The sequence below is a fragment of the Felis catus genome, chromosome C2 (genome assembly GCF_018350175.1).
Source record: "Felis catus isolate Fca126 chromosome C2, F.catus_Fca126_mat1.0, whole genome shotgun sequence".
In the NCBI taxonomy this organism is placed as follows: Eukaryota; Metazoa; Chordata; class Mammalia; order Carnivora; family Felidae; genus Felis; species Felis catus.
In genome coordinates, this window is record NC_058376.1 from 47,562,815 (window position 1) to 47,582,495 (window position 19,681).

General features: G+C 38.5%; 2 protein-coding genes across 8 annotated transcripts in view; one reads left to right on the forward strand and one right to left on the reverse strand.

The window, feature by feature from the left end:
- Nucleotides 1-3,571: 3,571 nt before the first annotated feature.
- Nucleotides 3,572-19,681, forward strand: part of CMSS1 (cms1 ribosomal small subunit homolog) — a 381,638-nt gene continuing 365,528 nt past the window's right edge. The window contains exon 1 of one of the 5 annotated variants that reach the window (XM_045036812.1): nt 3,572-3,869. Coding sequence is in view for 3 of the 5 variants with exons in the window: in XM_045036811.1 (XP_044892746.1) it covers nt 3,806-3,869 (64 nt within the window). In the remaining 2 variants the exon portion in view is untranslated. The remainder of the gene's footprint in view (nt 3,870-19,681) is intronic. The other 4 variants (XM_045036811.1, XM_045036810.1, XM_006935991.5 and 1 more) reach the window with 4 other exon arrangements.
- FILIP1L (filamin A interacting protein 1 like) overlaps nt 9,585-19,681 on the reverse strand; it is a 303,314-nt gene continuing 293,217 nt past the window's right edge. For all 3 annotated transcript variants that reach the window (XM_003991577.6, XM_045036807.1, XM_045036809.1), the window contains one exon: nt 9,585-14,299. In XM_003991577.6, the coding sequence (XP_003991626.5) occupies nt 14,108-14,299 (192 nt within the window). In that variant the 3' untranslated portion in view covers nt 9,585-14,107. The remainder of the gene's footprint in view (nt 14,300-19,681) is intronic.

The following is a 19,681-nucleotide window of genomic DNA, read 5'->3' on the forward strand; positions in this document are numbered from 1 at the left end:
AGTTGTACAATTTAAAAAAATTTAGTAAAAGTATTTGTGAAGATGAGGTAGGGTTAGGTAAACAACAGATGGCATAGAACCCAAGAACTAGTAAGAGTGGGAACTTGTTACTACCCCTAAGTCTGAGGGAGCCTTGGCCTCCAGTGGAAGGATAAGTGCCAGGACGAATATGAGGCAAGCAGGTACCTCCAGAAGAACGTTTAGGAGGCACTTGCTCTCACATTTATTCAAGTGCCAGCCTGTGAGTGAGTGCCCCTTTACATTTTGCATATTAGGCCTCTGCTTGCGGCACCCTAGTCCCAGCCTTGAAAAGAGGACAACATAGGGTGTCATTTTTCTCTCATCCTTTGATTTCTTCCTGATGCCTCCAACTTGCTGAACCTAAATCTGAAATCAGAGCTTAGGGGAGATTTACATCAGCCTTCTAGGGAATGGAAATGTAGAGAATGGTAAATGGAAAATATCCAGTCCAGCATAGTATCTCATGGAGTTAAGATGATTAGATGATTAAGATATAAAGTACTTAGAAAAGTACCTGAAACATGCTGTTGTTGCTGTTATTATCATCCATATGATGCAAAAGTTTAAATACATTATGAGGGGTTCATGGACTCTCTAAAGTACATGTATAGACTGGGTTTAAGAACAAAGAACCTCAGCCTTCAACTAAGCTCTTTTCATCATATGGTAGGCCTTCACAAGCCAGCCTTTAAACTTTTTTCTTCCCTTCTAACTCAGTCTTTCCCAGCCTTTTTACATCATGGCACCCACAGAAAGTGGCAATATTTTAAAAAAGAAGAAGAAAAGAAAAGAAAACGGCTATATTCAACACTGGAATGAAGAGATGAGCTACCCTCAACCTGAAGCAAATGGATCAGAAAGCTGACTTGGGAAACAAACTTATCAGGTTGTTTGGTAAATAAAACAGAGTAAAGGAAGTTCAAATTCAGTGAGGCAGTCTGTAGATTTTGAGTATCTATTAATGCCAGGTACTGTAGTGGTCCTAGGGCCACAGTGGTGAATAGGAGAGATGAAATTCTAATCCAGGGAGGTGATAGGGGAGTGGGTGTGTGGTAAGAGGTAACTAAGGCATTTAAGAGGAGTGAGATAATGATTCCACTCCTTTTGTGTGGAAGCAAGACTGAGGAAAGAGAAAAGGCAGGGGAATTGATTACAAGACTATTACAGTGGCTCAGACCAAGGTTGAGTGGTGGAAGTGATGAGAAGGTTAGTTAAAGGGTTAGATTTGGGATATATTTTGAAGATTGATCCCAACAAACTTACCAATGAATCAGATGACAAAGCAACCAAGAGGGCGATGCTGCCACTTATTGAAGTGGAAAAGGTTAGGTGAAAGGGATTGGAATCCAGGGCACAAGAGGAAGACTGATCGTGGGAAAAGATCAGGGACAGTGGGAAAGTGAACTCACATGGGAAAGGCAGCAGAACTGTCTGGAAGCTGTGAGTGTCGTTTGAGATTTGGGGTCGTGAATTGGAATTCTTAGTGAGTTCTTAAAAGCACCTAATTTAACTCTACTGAAAATACCTATTTTGTATAAGTGGATTTTTCCCTTATCTTTTACCTGTGCCAATAACTTACATTTACTTTTGTTCTTCTTAATCCTATCTCCTGGCCACTCCACATTCTAAATTTTGTGTTTACCAGTTCCTTAAAATCACATATGTATTTTTTGGTCTCAACAGTTTTTGGTTTTCCCTGTATTTGAATGGCAAAATGGCATCTGAAACTTGGCATTTAACTCAGCATTATATTTCCAAAAATATATCCATATAGTTATGTGTGTTAATTCATTTCCTATGCTTAACTGAATGATGATGCTATAATATAGCTATCCATTTTCCTATAGAAACACATTTGGGTTGTTTCTGCTTTTTTGCTATTACTAACAGTGCTGCTGTGAATATTCTATAGCGTTCAAAAGTTTCCCAAGTATATCTATTTAGGAGTGGAAACTGCTGGACCATCAGGTATGTAGGTTTACCTTTACAGGGTTGTGCCTAATTGCTTTTCCAAGTGGTTATTACCAATTCACACTCACAACAGTCAGGTCTAAGAATTCCCACTGATGCACATACTCTCTAGAATTTGGTAATGTCTGATTTTTAAAAGAAATTTTAATGTTTATTTTGGAGAGAGAGAGAGGGACAGAGCATGAATGGGGGAGGGGCAGAGACAGAGGGAGACACAGAATGGGAAGCAGGCTCCAGGCTCTGAGCTGTCAGCACAGAGCCAGAGGCAGAGCTCCAACCGAGGAACCCCCAGATCATGAACTGAGCTGAAGTCAGGTGCTTAACCCACTGAGTCACCCAGGAGCCCCAGTGTCTGACTTTTTAATTTTGTCAATTTCTGCATAAAAAAAAAGTATCCTATTGTGGTCTCTTTTTTATTTCCCAGTGTCATTTCATAAGTTTATTGGTCACCACACTTCCTCTTCCACACTAGTATTTCTTATTTAACTTTCCTTTTCAATAACCCATCAATCATCGAAATCTTCTGCCATCTACATTTTCTCATGAAAGGCACATTACTTTTGATGATTACAGATTATTTTATATTCCCCACATTTATACCTAATATCTTCCCTTTCAGGGCATTTAAGGCATACTTAAGGCATACTGTAAAGTCTAATCAGTAACGCATTTATAAGCCACCTATTAGGTGGATTTGGGGTAATTTTTTCACATATGGCTAATCCCATCCTCATGATTAAGATCCTCTGTCCTTGTCATTTCCAAGGATCTATCCAATCATTCCTTTAGATCTTTATTCTTACAAATTCTATCTCCTGTACTCTTGTTGGTGACATCTGGAAGGGGGCTCATAGCCTACTCATCTTTAAACCACTTATTCCAAGCCCTGTGCGTGTATTTCACACAATTTCGAATGATTTTTGTGTACGCAGACCATTCTGAAAAAATATTGTCCACACTTACTTTACAGGAGGCCTCAGCACTCAGCAGCTATTTCCTGCCCATCTCTGCCAGTTCACATCCAAGGTGAGTTAAGAAGTACTAGTCTCTTACCTGTAGTTAAACAGTAACGGACTCCCTTCTTTTGTTTCACAAAACGCGGTAACAAACTTAATGGAATAGGGCGTAAGGGAGACGGACGACTCAACTCTCCGGACCATTTGTGTCTTCTCGTGGGTGAGCCCTTCCGGACCAGTCAATATTTTCTTAACTCATATAGTAAAAAAAGAGCAGTACACCAATCTGCAGCAAAGGCCCAACATTCATGGTCATGAATGCTTGTGCACGTTTCCTAAGAGCAAACTATACAAACACAGGCGCCCAAACACAGGCACACAAACGAAAACACACCCACGTGCTGAATTTTTTTCCCGCTGCACAAGTTCTTTGAAACGGAACAGGGAAAAATTGTCTTAGCATCCGGTTTCACACTTTCGTCAATAGCTTTTCAAGAGGGGGGGAAAAAAAAAGAAAGAAAAAAAACTAAGAAAGTTTTTTTTTTAAGTTATTTAAAAAGATAATAATCTTTTTTTGGAGTTATGTGCTTTCTTGTCTTTATGCTTTTCTGAGGGTGAGTTACCAGACAGATCTTGCCCATCAGTACTTGTGTGGAAACTGCGACAAGATGGGCGGGGAGGCCTGCCCTGGGGAGGCGGGGCGGTGTGTGACGTCATCGCCACGGGGCGGAGGCGACGGTGTCTGAAGAGACTCGGCGCGTGGTGCCAACGCTGGCCTCCCGGCTTGGAAGCTGCTAGAAGACCAGACGCTGTCCGCTTTCCCTTGGTGGTCCACCCACACCTAGTCCCGCCTGGAGATGGCAGACGATCTTGGAGACGAGTGGTGGGAGAACCAGCCTGCAGGAGCAGCCAGCAGCCCAGGTACCCGCTCTGCCCACCCTGCTGCGGGGCCTCCTCTGAGCTCCCTCCGCCCCACCCCAAGTGTTTCTATAAGCCTGTGCCCCTGTCCGCCTCTGGCGGTCAAAGCGTTTGTCCCCGCGGTGAGGTGCCTACCTGTGGGAGTGCAGGAGCACCGCAGAGGAAGTGGTGCGAGAGCTTTATTACAACGTGAAACCGTGTGACATTAACTCAGTTCTGCCCGCCAGTCAGGAAGGACCCTTTTCCCAAGCTCTTCCTTTTACATATTTAACACATAAGAGATTTTTCGTGAATACAGGGAGTTTGGGCGTATTGGTTAAGGGTAACTCCTAGATTCAGACTGCTTCTGTTCAAATCGCAACTCTAGCTCTCTTAGACTGTTTTGTCTCCTTTTCCTCATCTGTACGTGAAGGATAATAATGCTAATTGCAAAGATTGTTGTGAAGATTAAATAAAAATAATACAAATGGTGCACTTTAGTGCAGTACTTGGCACCTAATATGTGCGAGGTAAATATATACTGTGTTTTTTCTTGCTATCATCATCATGTTATTTGGACTGTTAGACCCTGAAGGAGGTTTAGATAGAGATCATCCTGTGAACTCAACCATTTTATAGAAGAGGAACATGAGACCTAAAGATGTCAGGTTACTGACTTTGAACTTTTCAGATTCCATAAGGGTTAATATACAGTTACCTTTTTTAATCATTCTCCAAAGTCTGCCTCTCTTCTCTATTAGATTCTAAGATTTTTTAGGACAAAACCAAAATCTGATTCATGTGTACAGTCCACTGGGCAGTGTACATGATTGACACTTGATCCATATATGCTGCAAATATTAATTTTGAAATTATGTGTTGTGAAATATCCATTAAAAAATGCAAAGTTCTACAGCATTGTTTCCAGAAGGGCATCCCTCAGGTACAGACTGAGCAGATGTCATTCTTAAAAAGGTAGCCAGTGTAATACTTCATTAAACTTTCTCTTTTGCAACTTGTTTCTAGGAAATATCGTTCTGTGCTTAAAGGTACAAACACTCTTCTTTGCAGGCTGTAGTGTTCCATATTTACTTTAATAACCCTTCCCCCCACCCCCTCAACTGAGGTGTTTAAAGCTATATTTTATGGTGTGATTTAAGTATAGAAGTCTGTTAAGAAATTGAATTCCTTTTGAGTGGTGAAGGGGATCCTATTTCTTGGTTCTAGCCTTGCCTCTTGCCCCTTACCAGCTGTATGTCTCTCAAGTTAGTCACCCTTTAGAAGGAAAGAAATTAATGTGTATTGAGTGTCTATTATGTGCCAGATATTTTCATAAATACAAATTAATTTAATGTTCATAATATGCTTAAAAGATAAGTGTTACTTTCAATTTTATGGATAAGAATCTAAGAAAAGTTCAGTAATGTTCTTGGAAACATACAGCAAGGAAGAGGTCTGGGATGAAGTTATGCAAGTGTGCCTGAGTTTCCAAGTCACACTTTATCCCCTATTACTTTGTGGCTTTGCCGAGCCTCAGTATCATGATATGTAAATTGAGGGGTCCTTAGAGATCACGTTTTTAAGGGTTTTAATCAACCAACAGTTGTAAACATTGGATCTAGTTAGAATTTTAAGGTGCTGCAGCTTCCGTCATCTAGGTTGCCAGAATTCCCATCAAGGTAGTAAGTTAGAATCACCCTGCACCTCAGATTCCTTCTAGTTGTATGATTAAGGTTTGAAAATTGTTGACTTGAAGCGTTTCAGGGGCATATGCTTAACTTCTTTTAAGCATAGTGAGCATTTAAGCTTCCTTGAGATCTGCTTGATTTTTTATTGGTGATTTGCCTAAGTAATCTGTATTGTATTTCTAAATTGGAAGAAATCACAACTGAGCCAACTCAGATTTCCTTATTCTACTACATTAATGGGGTCATCCTAAAATGTGTGAACTATATTTTGTTTTGAAGGTCAAAGGGGAAATAGTGCCTTAAGTCGGAGAAAGGAAAGATAGTTGCAATGATGCCTTTATTCTGTTGTGTGCTCTGCTACTTGCTTATGAAAGTAAACCTATTTCCTTATGATCTGTTTTCCATTCACACTTATGGTAGCAAGAAGCATTTAGTCATTCACTCAATAATCTACATCTAGAACAAAAGCTCAACATTCGCAGACATGAATTCTTATGCATGTTTTCCAAGAGCCAACTATGCAAATATACAGATTCCCAAACACTGACACACACTGTGGATGACATCTGTCTAACATATCCAGTTATCTACTTATTGTCTAAGGAAATCTACTATTTTTGCTGGTCTCATGTCTTCTTAGATGTGGTAAGTAACTGAGAGGCTTTTACTGAAGCTCTCGATCTGTTTATCACCCTTTTTGCATACATCTTAAGGCCTATTCAGGACTTACCATTTTTGTGCTAGAATCCTGCATTGCACTGGAGACCAGCATGGTACCTAGCACCTGGTGTTAGAGAGATGGTAGCTGAATAAGTGCATACATGCCTGCTGGGTGCTATAGAGTTCTTAGTGATCATGTATATAGATGGACGTATAGTTTCTCACCCAGTTAAACATTTTTGAGAACAACAGGCCATGCTATTAGAATTTTGTTGGGACTGTCCTAGTCCACCTGGGATGTCATCCTTTTGACATTATTGTTGGTGGTTGGAGTCATGGCCCAGAATAAGACAACCGAGAATTGCCTCTGCTGCAGAGTGTGCAGCCAGTCTGCTTCACACAACAGAACCTAAGAGTCATCTAATGGCATCTGACATTTCATTTTATTTCATTGTACTTATTTCCTTCCTTCCTGCCCACCTTAAGAAATTATTTGAAGTGATTTATAGTATACAGTACATGTATTAGAATCATAATTTCCAAACATTAATGCTAAAGTGAACAGATAAAACGCCTGAGGTTTCATGTAGTTGACCAGACTGCACTTTCTCAGTATGAAGCTGAAAACTGAGAATGTCATTCCCAGCATGGATCTGGGACTCAAGGAGCAGAGCCAAGAGTTTCTGCAGTTGGAATTGGTCATGTGATCGTTCAATTACTGAAGGGAACATTGATCGTTTTCCCTTTTTATCCCCAAAACTTGCCTATTAAATTACAAGTCAAGTGTCCAGCAGGCATCTCAGTATACGAGTCTGGAGCTCCTGGATTGGGTCAGGTCTAGAGTTAGAGATTTAGGAATGACTGGCACATGTATAGCTGCTTTTAAAGAGGATATTTTAGCAATTTTCCAAATTCTCAGCCCCTATTTTTTTGAGGAGTGCTTTTCATATGCTTCCCTAGCTCATTCTGAATCTTCAGTGCTACTTCTTACCAAGCATCTAACTAGAAAACTCAAGTGTAAACACACTTCTATATACAGTATAGGGAGACTATAGATAATAATACTAACTTACATTTGTTGAGTGGTTTTTATGTGCCAGATACTGTGTTGACTGCTTTATGTGTACTAGCTCATTTAATCTTCACATGTATACCATGATATAGTTACTATTATCCCTGTTTTATAGGTGAGGAAATTGAGGCACTAGGTGGTTAAGTGGTTTCTCCAATGTTGTTTAGTTGGTTAAGTTGGAAGGCTGTGATTCATAGGCAGGCAATCTGAAACCAGTCTGTGCACTTAAATTTCTTATAATTATTCTAATTATCAGTGGTAAGAATCTCATCTCTAAAATAACAATCCTTTATCAATTACAAGAGGCTCATAGTTTACAAACCCTTTTGTTTATATGCATCGTTATCAAATTGTGTCTATTAACTCCTACTCTCCCAAAGTTTATTCTTTTAAAGAACATTGACTACTCAGAGATACAGATAAGTAGGTTGTATCATTGGGCTTTGAGAACAATCTTTGCCAGGAAGTCTAACTTGATCCTAGAGCTCAAGACTCACACACCTGGCTGTCTTCTTCAAGTCTTTGCTTATTTAATAGCAATGTCAAATGAAAATGAGAGCCATCTACTGAATTAGTTGCTTTTTCTTCAGACTTCTCTCTCAGTAAATTAAATTACCAATTACCCAATTTCACAAACAAAAGCCTAGAATATCCTGATTTATTCATTTATTTTTTTTCTTTCACCCCTCATGTCTGATCTATCAAGTCTTGTCTTTGCCTCTAAGACATCATAAATCCTTTTTTTTCCATTTTTCTCCTAACTCCCTCAGAATACGTGTTATCTATCGTCATCATGCACCTTAACCACTGCAATAAACTAACAGGACTCCCAGTTTCTGTCTTGTCCTTCTATGGACTGTTCTGTAATTAGCAGCCAGAGTGACCAGAGTGATCAGATCTCATTCCTGCCTAAACCCTCCAGTGGCTTCCCTCTGACCCACACAATACAACCCAGGTTACTTACATGACTGGTATCTGCCAAGATATTCTACTACTTACTCCCCTCTAGTTTGTGCTCTTCTACCCACACCAACCTTTATTTTGTGCCTCAGTAGGCCAAGCTCATTCTGTCTTGGCTCTTTGCAATGGCTATTCCTTTTTCTTTCTTCCTGTATTTCTGATGGCTGGCCTTTTCTTAGAACATTAAGACCTCAGTTCAGACATCACCAAAAGAGAAACGTTTCCTGGTCAGCCAGTCTGAAGTAGCCATCTAGTTGTTCTATTACATTATCATGTTATGGTAATTCTCAGCAGAGCACTTACCACCAACTATTATTTTCCTTGTTAAATTATTACATTTGTTAGTATATTACATTTTCTTGTTAAATTATTACATTCTGGTGTGATCCCACACTAGAATATGAGCTCCCTGTGAGCAGGGATTTGTTTACCTTGTTCTTTGCTGTATCCTCAGTGCCTACATTAGTATCTGGGTCCTAGAGTAGTATCTGGGTCCTGGTACCAGTAGTATCTGGTGCCTAGAGTAGCACTCATTTCATAGCCACATCTTGAAGACCTCAGCACGGAGTTCCACATCTAAAGAAATTTAATCCACTGGAAGAATTATCAAAATCTTGCCCAGGCGTTTGACAGATTTGGTAGATTCTAGTTCTCTCTGAAAATACATTGAAAATCCTTGTGTATAACCGTGTCTACTAACCTTTTATTCTAATCATATTTGTATTTAGTTTTATAAATTTTGTTTTGAAAGGAGAAAACAGAATTTTGCTTTATAATCTGATAATTTCAGGGCACTTGGGTGGCTCAGTCAATTAAGTCTGACCCTTGATTTTGGCTCAGGTCATGATCTCATGGTTTTGTGAGTTCGAGCCCCATGTCAAGCTCTGTGCACTGACACTGTGGAGACTGCTTGAGATTCACCCTTTCTCTCTGCCACTCCCCCTCTCATGCTCTGCCTCTCTCAAAATAAATAAATAAAATTAAAAAGTAATAATAAACTGATAATTCCTTTTGTTACCTAGAATCAATGTGACTGTTCATTTTGTTTGAGAATGCTGAAACGAGCATTGTAATTTTTGTTGTTGTATTACCATTTTATAGCATTGCCTTCAAATCATTGCTTTATCTGTGAATTCCTCCAAGAGATGAAGAAGTAGGGGAACACCTTGGATCTTTTAAACCTGAATATTTCAAGTGTTTGATTTTTTTTTTCTTCTTCTCACACTGAAGTTAGACCTTTACAGTATTAATTTTATCTATAAGCAGCCATGCAGAGTAGATGTTGTAAAACATTGCTTCCACATGTGGAATTTAGACTTGGAATAATTGCAGTAGATTTTGATATCACACAACAGAGAATCAATGTCAAAATCATTTATTGAGCTCTCATGCTTGGCCCTATTTTAGACACTGTGGTGGAATTAGAGGGTAAAACATCTGCTTACATTATGGAATTTATACATTGATATGGTTCAACCAAAATACAAGTGTTATTATTTTAAGACAAATGTTCAAGGGCAAAAAACAGGGACAGGATACATTTTAAAAACTGAGAGGAAGGAAAGAGAAGAGAGCATGTGCTACATTAACAATCAATGTTCTGTACTTAAAGATTATATAACAAATGGACCCACAGAGAACCTTCATGGGCTAGTTTTACTTTACTATACAATTTCCATGGTTCTTACAAGTGATTAAACAAGTGGTTCTTAACAATTGTGAGCATTTAAAGATACAAATTTATACATCTTTCTCCAATTACATGCATAGTAGTTCTATAATTTTGCAAACTATCTCTGAATCTCTTGAAAAATACCAGGAATTTGGAAGGCCTAGAAATACTTCCATTTACCCTCTCAGATTCAAAACAACACCGTAAAGTATTTTGTGGCACAAATCCTTTGACCTGTTCTTATCTTATGTTCTTTAGTTGAACACTTTAATGCATTCATAGATTTTATACATTTTACTAAATATCACAGTTTGAAATATAGTTTCCCTATTTTCATCAGCTTTCACAGAATTCTTAATTGAATTCTTAAATTACTAGTATTTCTTTTAAAAATTAGTTGATTAAATTATTTAAGCTCTTATTGAGTTCCTTGCTAGTCTAAATCACACTAGACCAGAGGTCAGAAACCCTCTTTGTAAAAAGCCAGATTGTAAATATTTTAGGCTTTGCTGTGCAGTCACTGTCACAACTACTCAACTCTGCCATTGTGGCATGAAAGCAGTCATACATAATAAATATGTAAACAGATGAGTGTGGCTGTGTTCCAGTAAAACTTTATCTATGGACAATGAAATTTGAATTTCACGTAATTTTCACATCTTGTAAAATATTCATCTTCTTCCTTTTTTTTTTTTTTTTTTTTTTTTTTTTTTTTTTTTTTACTATTTGAAAATGTAAAAACTATTCTTAACTTGCAGGGCATACATAAACAGATGTTTATGGCCACATTTGACTTGTGGGCTGCAGTTTGCATACCCCTGCCCCAGATTCAGTGTCAGAACCTGAGTTGTATGTCACATGTTCCTTAAAATAGGAATTTGAAACATATTCCAGAGAGGATTGCATTTTACATCAGTTACTCCATTACTTAGTCCATTATTATCAGTCACAGATTAGTCACATTCTTATTAAAACAGATACTATATTCCAAATAGTTAAAAGGGAATTAGTTCAGAAATCACTGAAGCTAAACAAATGAAGGGCTGAGGAAGGACTCCAGCACAAAAGTTTCAGGTTATTAAAATTCTTGTTACAAATTGGATTTGTTTTTATTCACTTGGGTTTTTATCTGCTTTCTTTTAAAAATTTAACTTAAAATTTATATTAGGATAGATTCTTTTATTTTTATTGTTTTTCAGAGGGTCCGCATTTCTGCAGAAATAGGATTATGTTCAGGAGACAAGATTCTTCATGTTTCAGTTGTGTTACAGATCAAACACCATTTTGTTGAACTCCAAATAGTATTCCCAGTTGTAAGCTGCTTATGCGTTTTTATTGTGTCACGTATTGCTGTAAAATAAGCACGGTTTGGGGTGCCTGGGTGGCTCAGTCAGTTAGTGTCTGACTTCAGCTCAGGTCATGATCTTGCATTTCATGAGTTCGAGCCCTGCATCAGGCTCTGTGCTGACAGCTTGGAGCCTGGAGCCTGCTTCGGATTCTGTGTCTCCCTCTCCCTCTCTCTCTGCCTCTCCATCATTCACGCTCTGTCCCTCGCTCTCTCAAAAATAAATAAACATAAAAAAAAATTTTAAAAAATTAGCTTGGTTTTCGGTTTGTGATCCTTTTGTTGAAATAGACTTTGTTATTTTAAAGACTTTTGTCTTAATTGGATTAGAACTGTTACCATTTAAATACAGGATTTTAGTGCTTGCCATAGAAGTGTCACTATTTTCCAACTCTTTTTTAGTACTTTGTACAGTATCTTGTCTTTCTTTTCTTGCTTCTCTTTAATTTATGGCAGGTTGGCATGGCACTTTAAGGAGTCTCCTGACTTAGGAGAAAACCATTTAGAAATATCCAACATGCAACATATTTTGTGCTCCTCTACAAGGTAAAAACGTTCCCAGGGTCTTTTGCTTTTTCTGGGAATATTTCTGGTGCTTGTTTTTCCTGTTTTATGCTTCTTTTCAATCTGTTCAGTTTCAATCTGTTTTTTTATTTCCTTTAGCATAATTATCAGTATTGAATGTCACCTGGCATAATTGCTTTTCCAGACCCTATCATATACCATTATCATCTCTTAGCACATTTTCTCACTTATATGTTGACTGAATGGCCCTTCTCTCCTTCATTCATCCATTCTCTGTTCACTTAACATTACCTGCATAATGCAGGCATGGCACTAAGCACTCTACACATTTTCCCATTGCAACATCCACCTGTTATTACTCTGCACTTCCTTTTGAACTGTTTCTCTCTTATTTTTATGTTAGAGCTTCATCACCTTCTTTTGTAGTCTACTCCCTTCCACTAGTCTCTTACTGCTTTTCAACTTAGGCTTTTCTGCTTTAGGCTTTTAATTCACCTGACCTCCTCTGCATTCTCCCTCTGCCACTTGCCTGCTGGGACTGCTGCACATCATCTCTCTCTTTAGCTTTCATAGCTCAATGCTACCCAAATTTCCTGTTCCTCCTCATTGAAATTGGAGTGGGCCAGGGGTGTTTGTACAGTGACATGAGCACATTGAACCAGGCTTGGCTGGATGAGTGGAGAATGGTATTCCTGGCTCCATCCCAGGATAGAAGGTTAAAGCACTGTCCTTCAGGATTTCTTCCAGGATCATGTCTCCAGTTCTTGGTGCAGAATCACAGAGATCCTTGCATCATGCTCTTCACAGAATTTTTTTTCCTGACTGCCGCTTAGTGCAATATACCTCTGTCTCTCATGTCAAAAATGCCTTATTTGTCTGGGCACCTGGGGGCTCAGTCGGTTGAGCTTCCAACTTTGGCTCAATTCACGATCTTGTGGTTCCTGAGTTCGAGCCCCACATCAGCCTCTGCTGTCATTGCAGAGCCTCCTTCGGATCCTCTGTCTCCCTCTCTCTCTGCCCCTCCCCTCTCATTCTAGCTCCCTCTCTGTCTCTCTCAAAAATAAATATTTTTTAAAATGCCTTGTCTTGTAACATTATTGTGTTGCTCTGTCCACACTGAATTATACACACCTTTCTCTTAATTGAGTAAGAGAGTTTTAAATGTGATGAAAGAATTACTTTAGCTTACTACTGCCAGGGGGGTGAGTCTCGCCTTGTAGATGACTGGTGGAATTCAACATTCTTAGTTGGACGTATTCATGGGTTATCAGAACTGCAAGGTACCTAAAGAATTATTCAGCTCTTTTGTTTTACATACAAGAAACTCAAGGCCTACAATGATGAATGCCAAGCTCATTGTCAAATGAGTAAAAAATTAGGATTGGAATTTGAGTCTTGCTGAGTTGACTGTGGTTTTCTATAGCACTGATTTGGGGAAGTGATGTGATTGAAGAATGTCTGATGGGATGATAAATTGTTGCCTTTTTTTAAACACCCAGGACAGTGATTTGTATCTCCCTAAAAGATCTCAGTATTGGTGACCTTTGACTCTTAAATGTCCTGATTGCTTTAGAAAGCAGAAATGCCGATTTAAAATGGTTTTCCTTATAAGTCTAGCAAAGTGATTCCATGGCCGGGCATATATAGAAAGGGCAACTTACTAGCAAAAATGGACAGAAGACTAACTGCCAGTAGTCAAGTGTGTATATTACACCAGTGATTATCAGGTCCGACACAAAGGATGTATTCAATAGTTACTCATTTTTGTTGTTCCTTTCTTCTTTGTAACTAAGAATTACCACTTTTTTTTCTCCTCCTGGTTGTAAAGAAATCATAGTGCTAGACCTTAAAGTATGATTTTAATTGTGCTGCCATTTTGATGGAAATAATCTGACTTAGTTGAAGCAGATTAGGAATTCTTGCTAGCATATCCTCTTAGCAAAATATCCAGTAAAGTTCTGTGAAATGAAAGAGTTACTTCTGAGTTCACCAGAAAACTTTCGAACCATTCTAATGAATTCAGTCATACCCCATGGTAATGATAAAAGGTCCAACTTTGGAGTGGATTACAAGTAGAATGAGGAATTGGAAGAATTTGGGCTATGTACTCCTGTTTGTGTGTATATAAAAATACACACTACAGGTAAAACAATCGTAGATGCGCTGCTCTTTTAGGATCCTGTTTACCGGGTCCAGCAACCTGTGAATGCATTATTTGTCATTTTGCCGCTTCACCATTTCTTAGAGAGATGGCCTTTCCTCTTTGGCCTTCATACTGGTAATTTTAGCTTTCCAGATATTTCTGTAGATGGATGTATCCAGACAGTGCATTGGTATGACTTACCTTTTCCCTCCCATGTGGAGGAAAGTGTTAGAGGTGACAGTCCTTATGATGTGTAGCTTCCCACAGCCAGTGTGGTGAATGGACTTATCCATAGGCCCTGGGGGAGCTTTAGGGGAAAGCTTAGTGTTGCCTGTAGATTTTGGTTTGGGGATCCGTGTTGGGATTCTCTGCTTGCATACCTCCTTGATCTTGAATTAAACAGAAGAACAAAAGGTAGTTAATGGTACAGCTGGTGGAGAACCAGACATTGTACAGGACATAGAGTCAGCCTGGGATTTGACTTCTTTGGAAACACTAGATTCTGGGGACACATCAGATTAAAGACTGTCAAGTTGAAGAAAAATATTTACTAAAGCAATTCTGCCAGCATGTGTTGAGTGTGCTGTGTGCAAGGCCCTCAATAGTAGATGGTACTAAATATAGAGATAAATTGATTGTTTCTTGCTTTTTGGCAATCGTAGTATAGTGGGAGATAAGCAAGAGTAATGCCCAAATTAATCTCAAAGGGTCATGAGATTGTCAGGGAAATATTAATTTCAACCGAGGGGTCTAAGAGAGCTTCATGAAGAAAGTAGCATTTGACTTGAGTCTCTAAAAGCAGGAATGGGAGGGTAATTTTAATAGCAGGAATTTTTAATAGCAGGAATGGGAGGGTATTCTAGAGTAAAGGAATACTTTTGGCACCGGGATGAGAGAATATTTTTGGCAGTGTCACTGGGTAGGAAATTGGGCCCAGTTGAGAAATGGAGTGACTTCAAATTAGGTTGTATTTGACGGGCAAAATCGGACCATAGACTGGGCCTAGATAGGGAAAATTGTATGTGATTCTACAAACTCTATGTGTTGGGGGAGGGGGGTGGTATGGAGTGGATAGGAAGGACAAAGTCTGGGGGAAGACACATTGTGGAGGTAGAATTGTATTAATATTTGTTCTCTGTTAATATATAAGGAGTGAGGGAAGAGTCACAGATATGTTGAATGATCTTGAGTGGGAGAGTGAGTTGTGGAGTGTGAAAGAGTAAAGGCTTGATTGAGTTCATACTCAGAGATATACTCTTATTTTCATCTATTAGGGAAAAATACTCTTGGATAAAAATACTTGTAAAAAAGATGGGAAAAATATCTCAGCTAACTGTAGTTCTCCCATTGTAATCCATATTTGGTGATGGTGATTATTTTCTCCCTCTTTGGTTGCATCATCCTTTCTTTACTATGAGCTGAAAAATATAAATCTTTTAGGGATGCCTGGGTGGCTCAGTTGGTTAAGCGTACGACTTCGCTCAGGTCATGATCGCGTGGTTTGTGAGTTCAAACACTGCATTAGGCTTTCTGCTGTCAGACAAACCTCACTTCAGATCCCCTGTCCCAGTCTCTCTCTGCCCCTTGCTTGCTCATGCACACTGTCTCTTTCTCTCTGTCTCTCTCAAAATAAATAAATATTTTTAAAAGTTAAAAAATATATAAATCTTTTAAAAGGCATTGCGGTTTCATCATAGATTTCTAATACTGATTTTATGGGAATCCTTCTTATATTGTTTTCCATTCTATAGAAATTTGTTTCCATGTTTTTATTATACTGGTAAAGTACAGCAAAGTCTTTTTGTTTTGTATAAACATTTACTTACTTGAAATGCCGTCTAACTTTTATAGCAACCATATTTAGATTTTCAAATAAACATTACATGGACTTAGCTAAAAATATGAATCCTTCAATTAAGGATAACTATATGGTGAATATGCTTCATATGCTTTCTTTTGGTACATTTAGTCAATCTTCTGTATGCCTAGCTGCTAGAAGAGTTTTTGCACCTTAGTGTTCTTACTAACATTTTAAAAAAATTACTTTTATGTTTTTTTAAGTTTATATATTTATTTTGAGAGAGAAAGAGAGCACACGAGAGAGTGCACAAGAAGTGGTGGAGCAGAAAGAGAAGGAGAGAATCCCAAGCAGGCTCTGCTCTGTCATTGCAGAGGCCGACGCCAGCCTTGATCCCATAAACCGGGAGATCATGACTTAAGCTGAAGTCAAGAGTCAGACACTTAAGCAACTTTGCCACCCAGGTGCCCCATCTTATTGACATTTTTTTGATACTTAATCCTAAACATAGCAAAGATATGCTAATACTCTGATATCACTCTCCTCATTTTGTAAATGGTATTCGTATTCCTTCCTTTCATCCTGTCCTCATGGTCTCCGGTGCCAGAATACTCAATATTTTTACCTCTCAAATAGGCAGAATCTTGTTTGTTTGTTTGTTTGTTTGTTTGTTTGTTTGTTTTTTAAATAATAAAACTCAGTGCCCAGTAAGGATTTGGTGAGATGGGTGGCCTCAGCAATGACTGGGATAGTAGTTTGGTAGCATGTATCAAGATCCCTAAAACTGACATCCTGTGACTCACTCATTTTATTGCTAGGAATCTTTTTTAGGAAATAATCAGAGATGAATTACAGTTGCATTATAAATAGCAAGGCTATTCATTTGTGCATTATTTATAACAAAAGTTTACACTATTTATTACATTATAATCACGTGAAAGTATTATACTATCTTTAAATAATGATGATGCTTTTGAAGATATAGGAAAATGTTTATTCAGAAATGTTAAAAACAGGATTAATGTGGGGGAATAGGTTCTACTTACATACATAAGTAGAACTTTTCTAAACCAGATAAAAGGCTTAGAAAAAAGCTTAGGGCGGAAAGCTGCCACCAAGGGGCAAAAGCTCTTGGGGTTAGCTAGCGAATTATTGTAATGGGATCACAAGTAACTTGTTATATCACCTGCAGGAAACTACTTTCCATCTGATGCCATTATACTATTGTACTTAGATCACAACCTCCACTTGCCCCCTAGACCCTTTGCTTATTACGCAAGTTAATGAGTACTGTCTGATTGTTTTCTCCATGTTCACATGTGTAAGATCTTGTTTTCTTTATGTTCACCACATAGGTAATATCTTTTGAGCTCAATAAATAAGGACATGAAAAACCCTTGTTCGTGGCTCTTATCTCCTCCCAGACATTAGCCTCTCTCGTATTCAATTCTGCATCCACTGTCTTGCTAGACAAGAAAGAACTCCAGACTCATAGTTTGCGACAGATTAAAAACTATATACATGTTTGAACTCTGTATGTTTGAAGAGAAAATACTAGGAGAAAATATACCAGTGCTGTTAGGGGGTAATTCTGGTTTAGTGGAGTTATAGGTGCTTTTTATTTTTCTTCTATTTTCTGTATTCTCTACATTTTCTATAATAAGTGTACAACTAGGAAAAAACAACACCAAGTTATATTAAGAGATAAAAAAGGAAGGAAACACTTCAGAAATCAGAATACTATGTGAACATCAACCATATTGTCCAAACCATGAACAAGCAGTGGCAGCTGCAACTGAAATGAGTGATGGACTAATTCAAGTTGGCTGATCTTGTTGCCATAGCATTAATAGTCTTTCCAAGATAGGTTTCTGTGATATCCTTTAGCTTTATCAAGATTTAGATTGGTTCTCCTACTTAGTGTACAAAAATCTATGTTGGAATCCCATTTAAATTGTTGATTCCTGGGCCTTACCCCTAGAAATTGTAATTCATTTGTCTGTTGATGTGCCCAGACATCCACATTTTTAAAAATTATTTATTTATTTTGAGAGAATGAGAGAGTGTGTGCTTTTGTGCACGTGCATGCAGGCGCATGAATAGGGGGAGGGGCAAAGGGGGAGAGAGAGAATCCCAAGCAGGCTTTGCATTGTGAGCTCAGAGCCCCATGCGGGCCTGCATCTGATGAACTGTGAGATCATGACCTGAGCCAAAATCAAGAGTTGGATGCTTAACCAACTGAGCCACCCAGGTGCCCCCGGACATCCACATTTTTAGTACACTCTCAGTGATTCATCTGATGCAGGTGGTCAGCCTGCCACACTTTGAAAGACACTGCCATAGTTGAACCTCCTTTAGAAGTAAGCTTTAAGTTTTGGGGTGCCTTGCTGGCTTGCTCAGTGGAGCATGTGACTCTTGATCTCAGGGTTGTAAGTTTGAGCCCCTCATTGGGTATCGATAGAGATTACTTAAAAATAAAAAAAGAAGTTTTTTTTTCACTGGAACCCTGTCTTGCCTGGGTGTGGGAAGTTCAACACTGTGAAGGGCCAGGGCTTCATGGCCCCAGCATTTTCTAGGTGTTCATCAAAACCACCTGTAGGGGTTTTTTAAAACACTGCAGATGTCTGCATCCCATTTTAGAACCTCCTGACTCCGATTGTCTAGGAGTAGGGTATGGGCATGTGAATTTTTAATGAGCACCACAGATTACTTAGAACTTAAATGTACCTGATAAACCAATTGGTATGGAACACAATATGGCACAGCTTCTTTTAAGCTATACTGGTATGCTTTGGTGAAGACAATGTGGCTTGGGATGATGGTCATTGTAGGCTTAGTTGCTGGAAAGTTACTGGGTTCCCATTGTTTCTAGGCCATGAATAGTGCAAGTTAATTTTGTTTTCTTAATAACTTAAATAACTCTCATTTTCACTACATAGTTTTTACCTCTAGATGGCAGCAAAGGATAGTTATTTTATTAGAACAGTCCTAGATGTAATAACCAAATCTTTAAAAAATGATGCTGTGGGTTTTTTTCCCTCCATATGAATTTTATTCTTGGATGTATTTCAGTAAATGAGGTATGGAACTTCAAAATGTGTCATCTCTTGGATAATTTTTATAGAACATTATGTCAAATAGTTCCAAGAAAGTTTTATCCAAATTTGGAGTGCATATTGCAAGAGGAATCCATGCATATGTCTGTTTTAAGACCACACAGTGAACATTCTACTCAGAGTTGTAGGCTCCTGGGTTTCATCAGAAAGCAGATGTCTTGGAGGAGATTAAGCAAGTTGGAAAACTCATTCACAGAAGAAAAGATGTTTTAATGTTTTAACTCAGTTCAACATGGAGATTGGGACTTGGAATGGATTACAGGTCTGAAGGATGCCAAGTTCAGTAAGGCAGCGGCATTGGTTTTATCTAGGGAACAGTAGAAAGAAAAGGAGTATATGTGTGGAATGTATTCACTAAATTCTTAAAATGTTGGCTTATTTGGTCCATGATTTCTTAAAAGAAACCAAGTGGTCTACAAGACACCCTAGTTACAGTAAGTCATCAAATGGCAGTGAGACTTTGTGACCAAAGGAAGTACAGAAAGGTGAAAATATTTTCTTTTATTTGAAGTCATAATTCAATAGCCCAATTTCTACCTGATCCTTGTGCTTTTTCATATTATCATAGAGGGCAAGCATCTGAAAGTATACCAGGTCAGAATCAGCATTTATGGGGGAGCTGTTAGATCCTTGTTAGGCAGCTGGAGTCAGGATGTTTCCCTTTCTCTAAATGAAATTCTTTTGTAAGTGCTTTGAACTTTTTGGTGTTGCATTGGCAACATATTGTCTAAGAAAGCAGTGTTGTCTCAGGAGTGTTCCTGACTACAAGGACTGCAGACCCCTCATTACACCTTTAGCTGTGGAGGTTGAAAGGATGAAGGTTCCCAGAGACTTCCTATCATTTGTGGTTTTTGGGG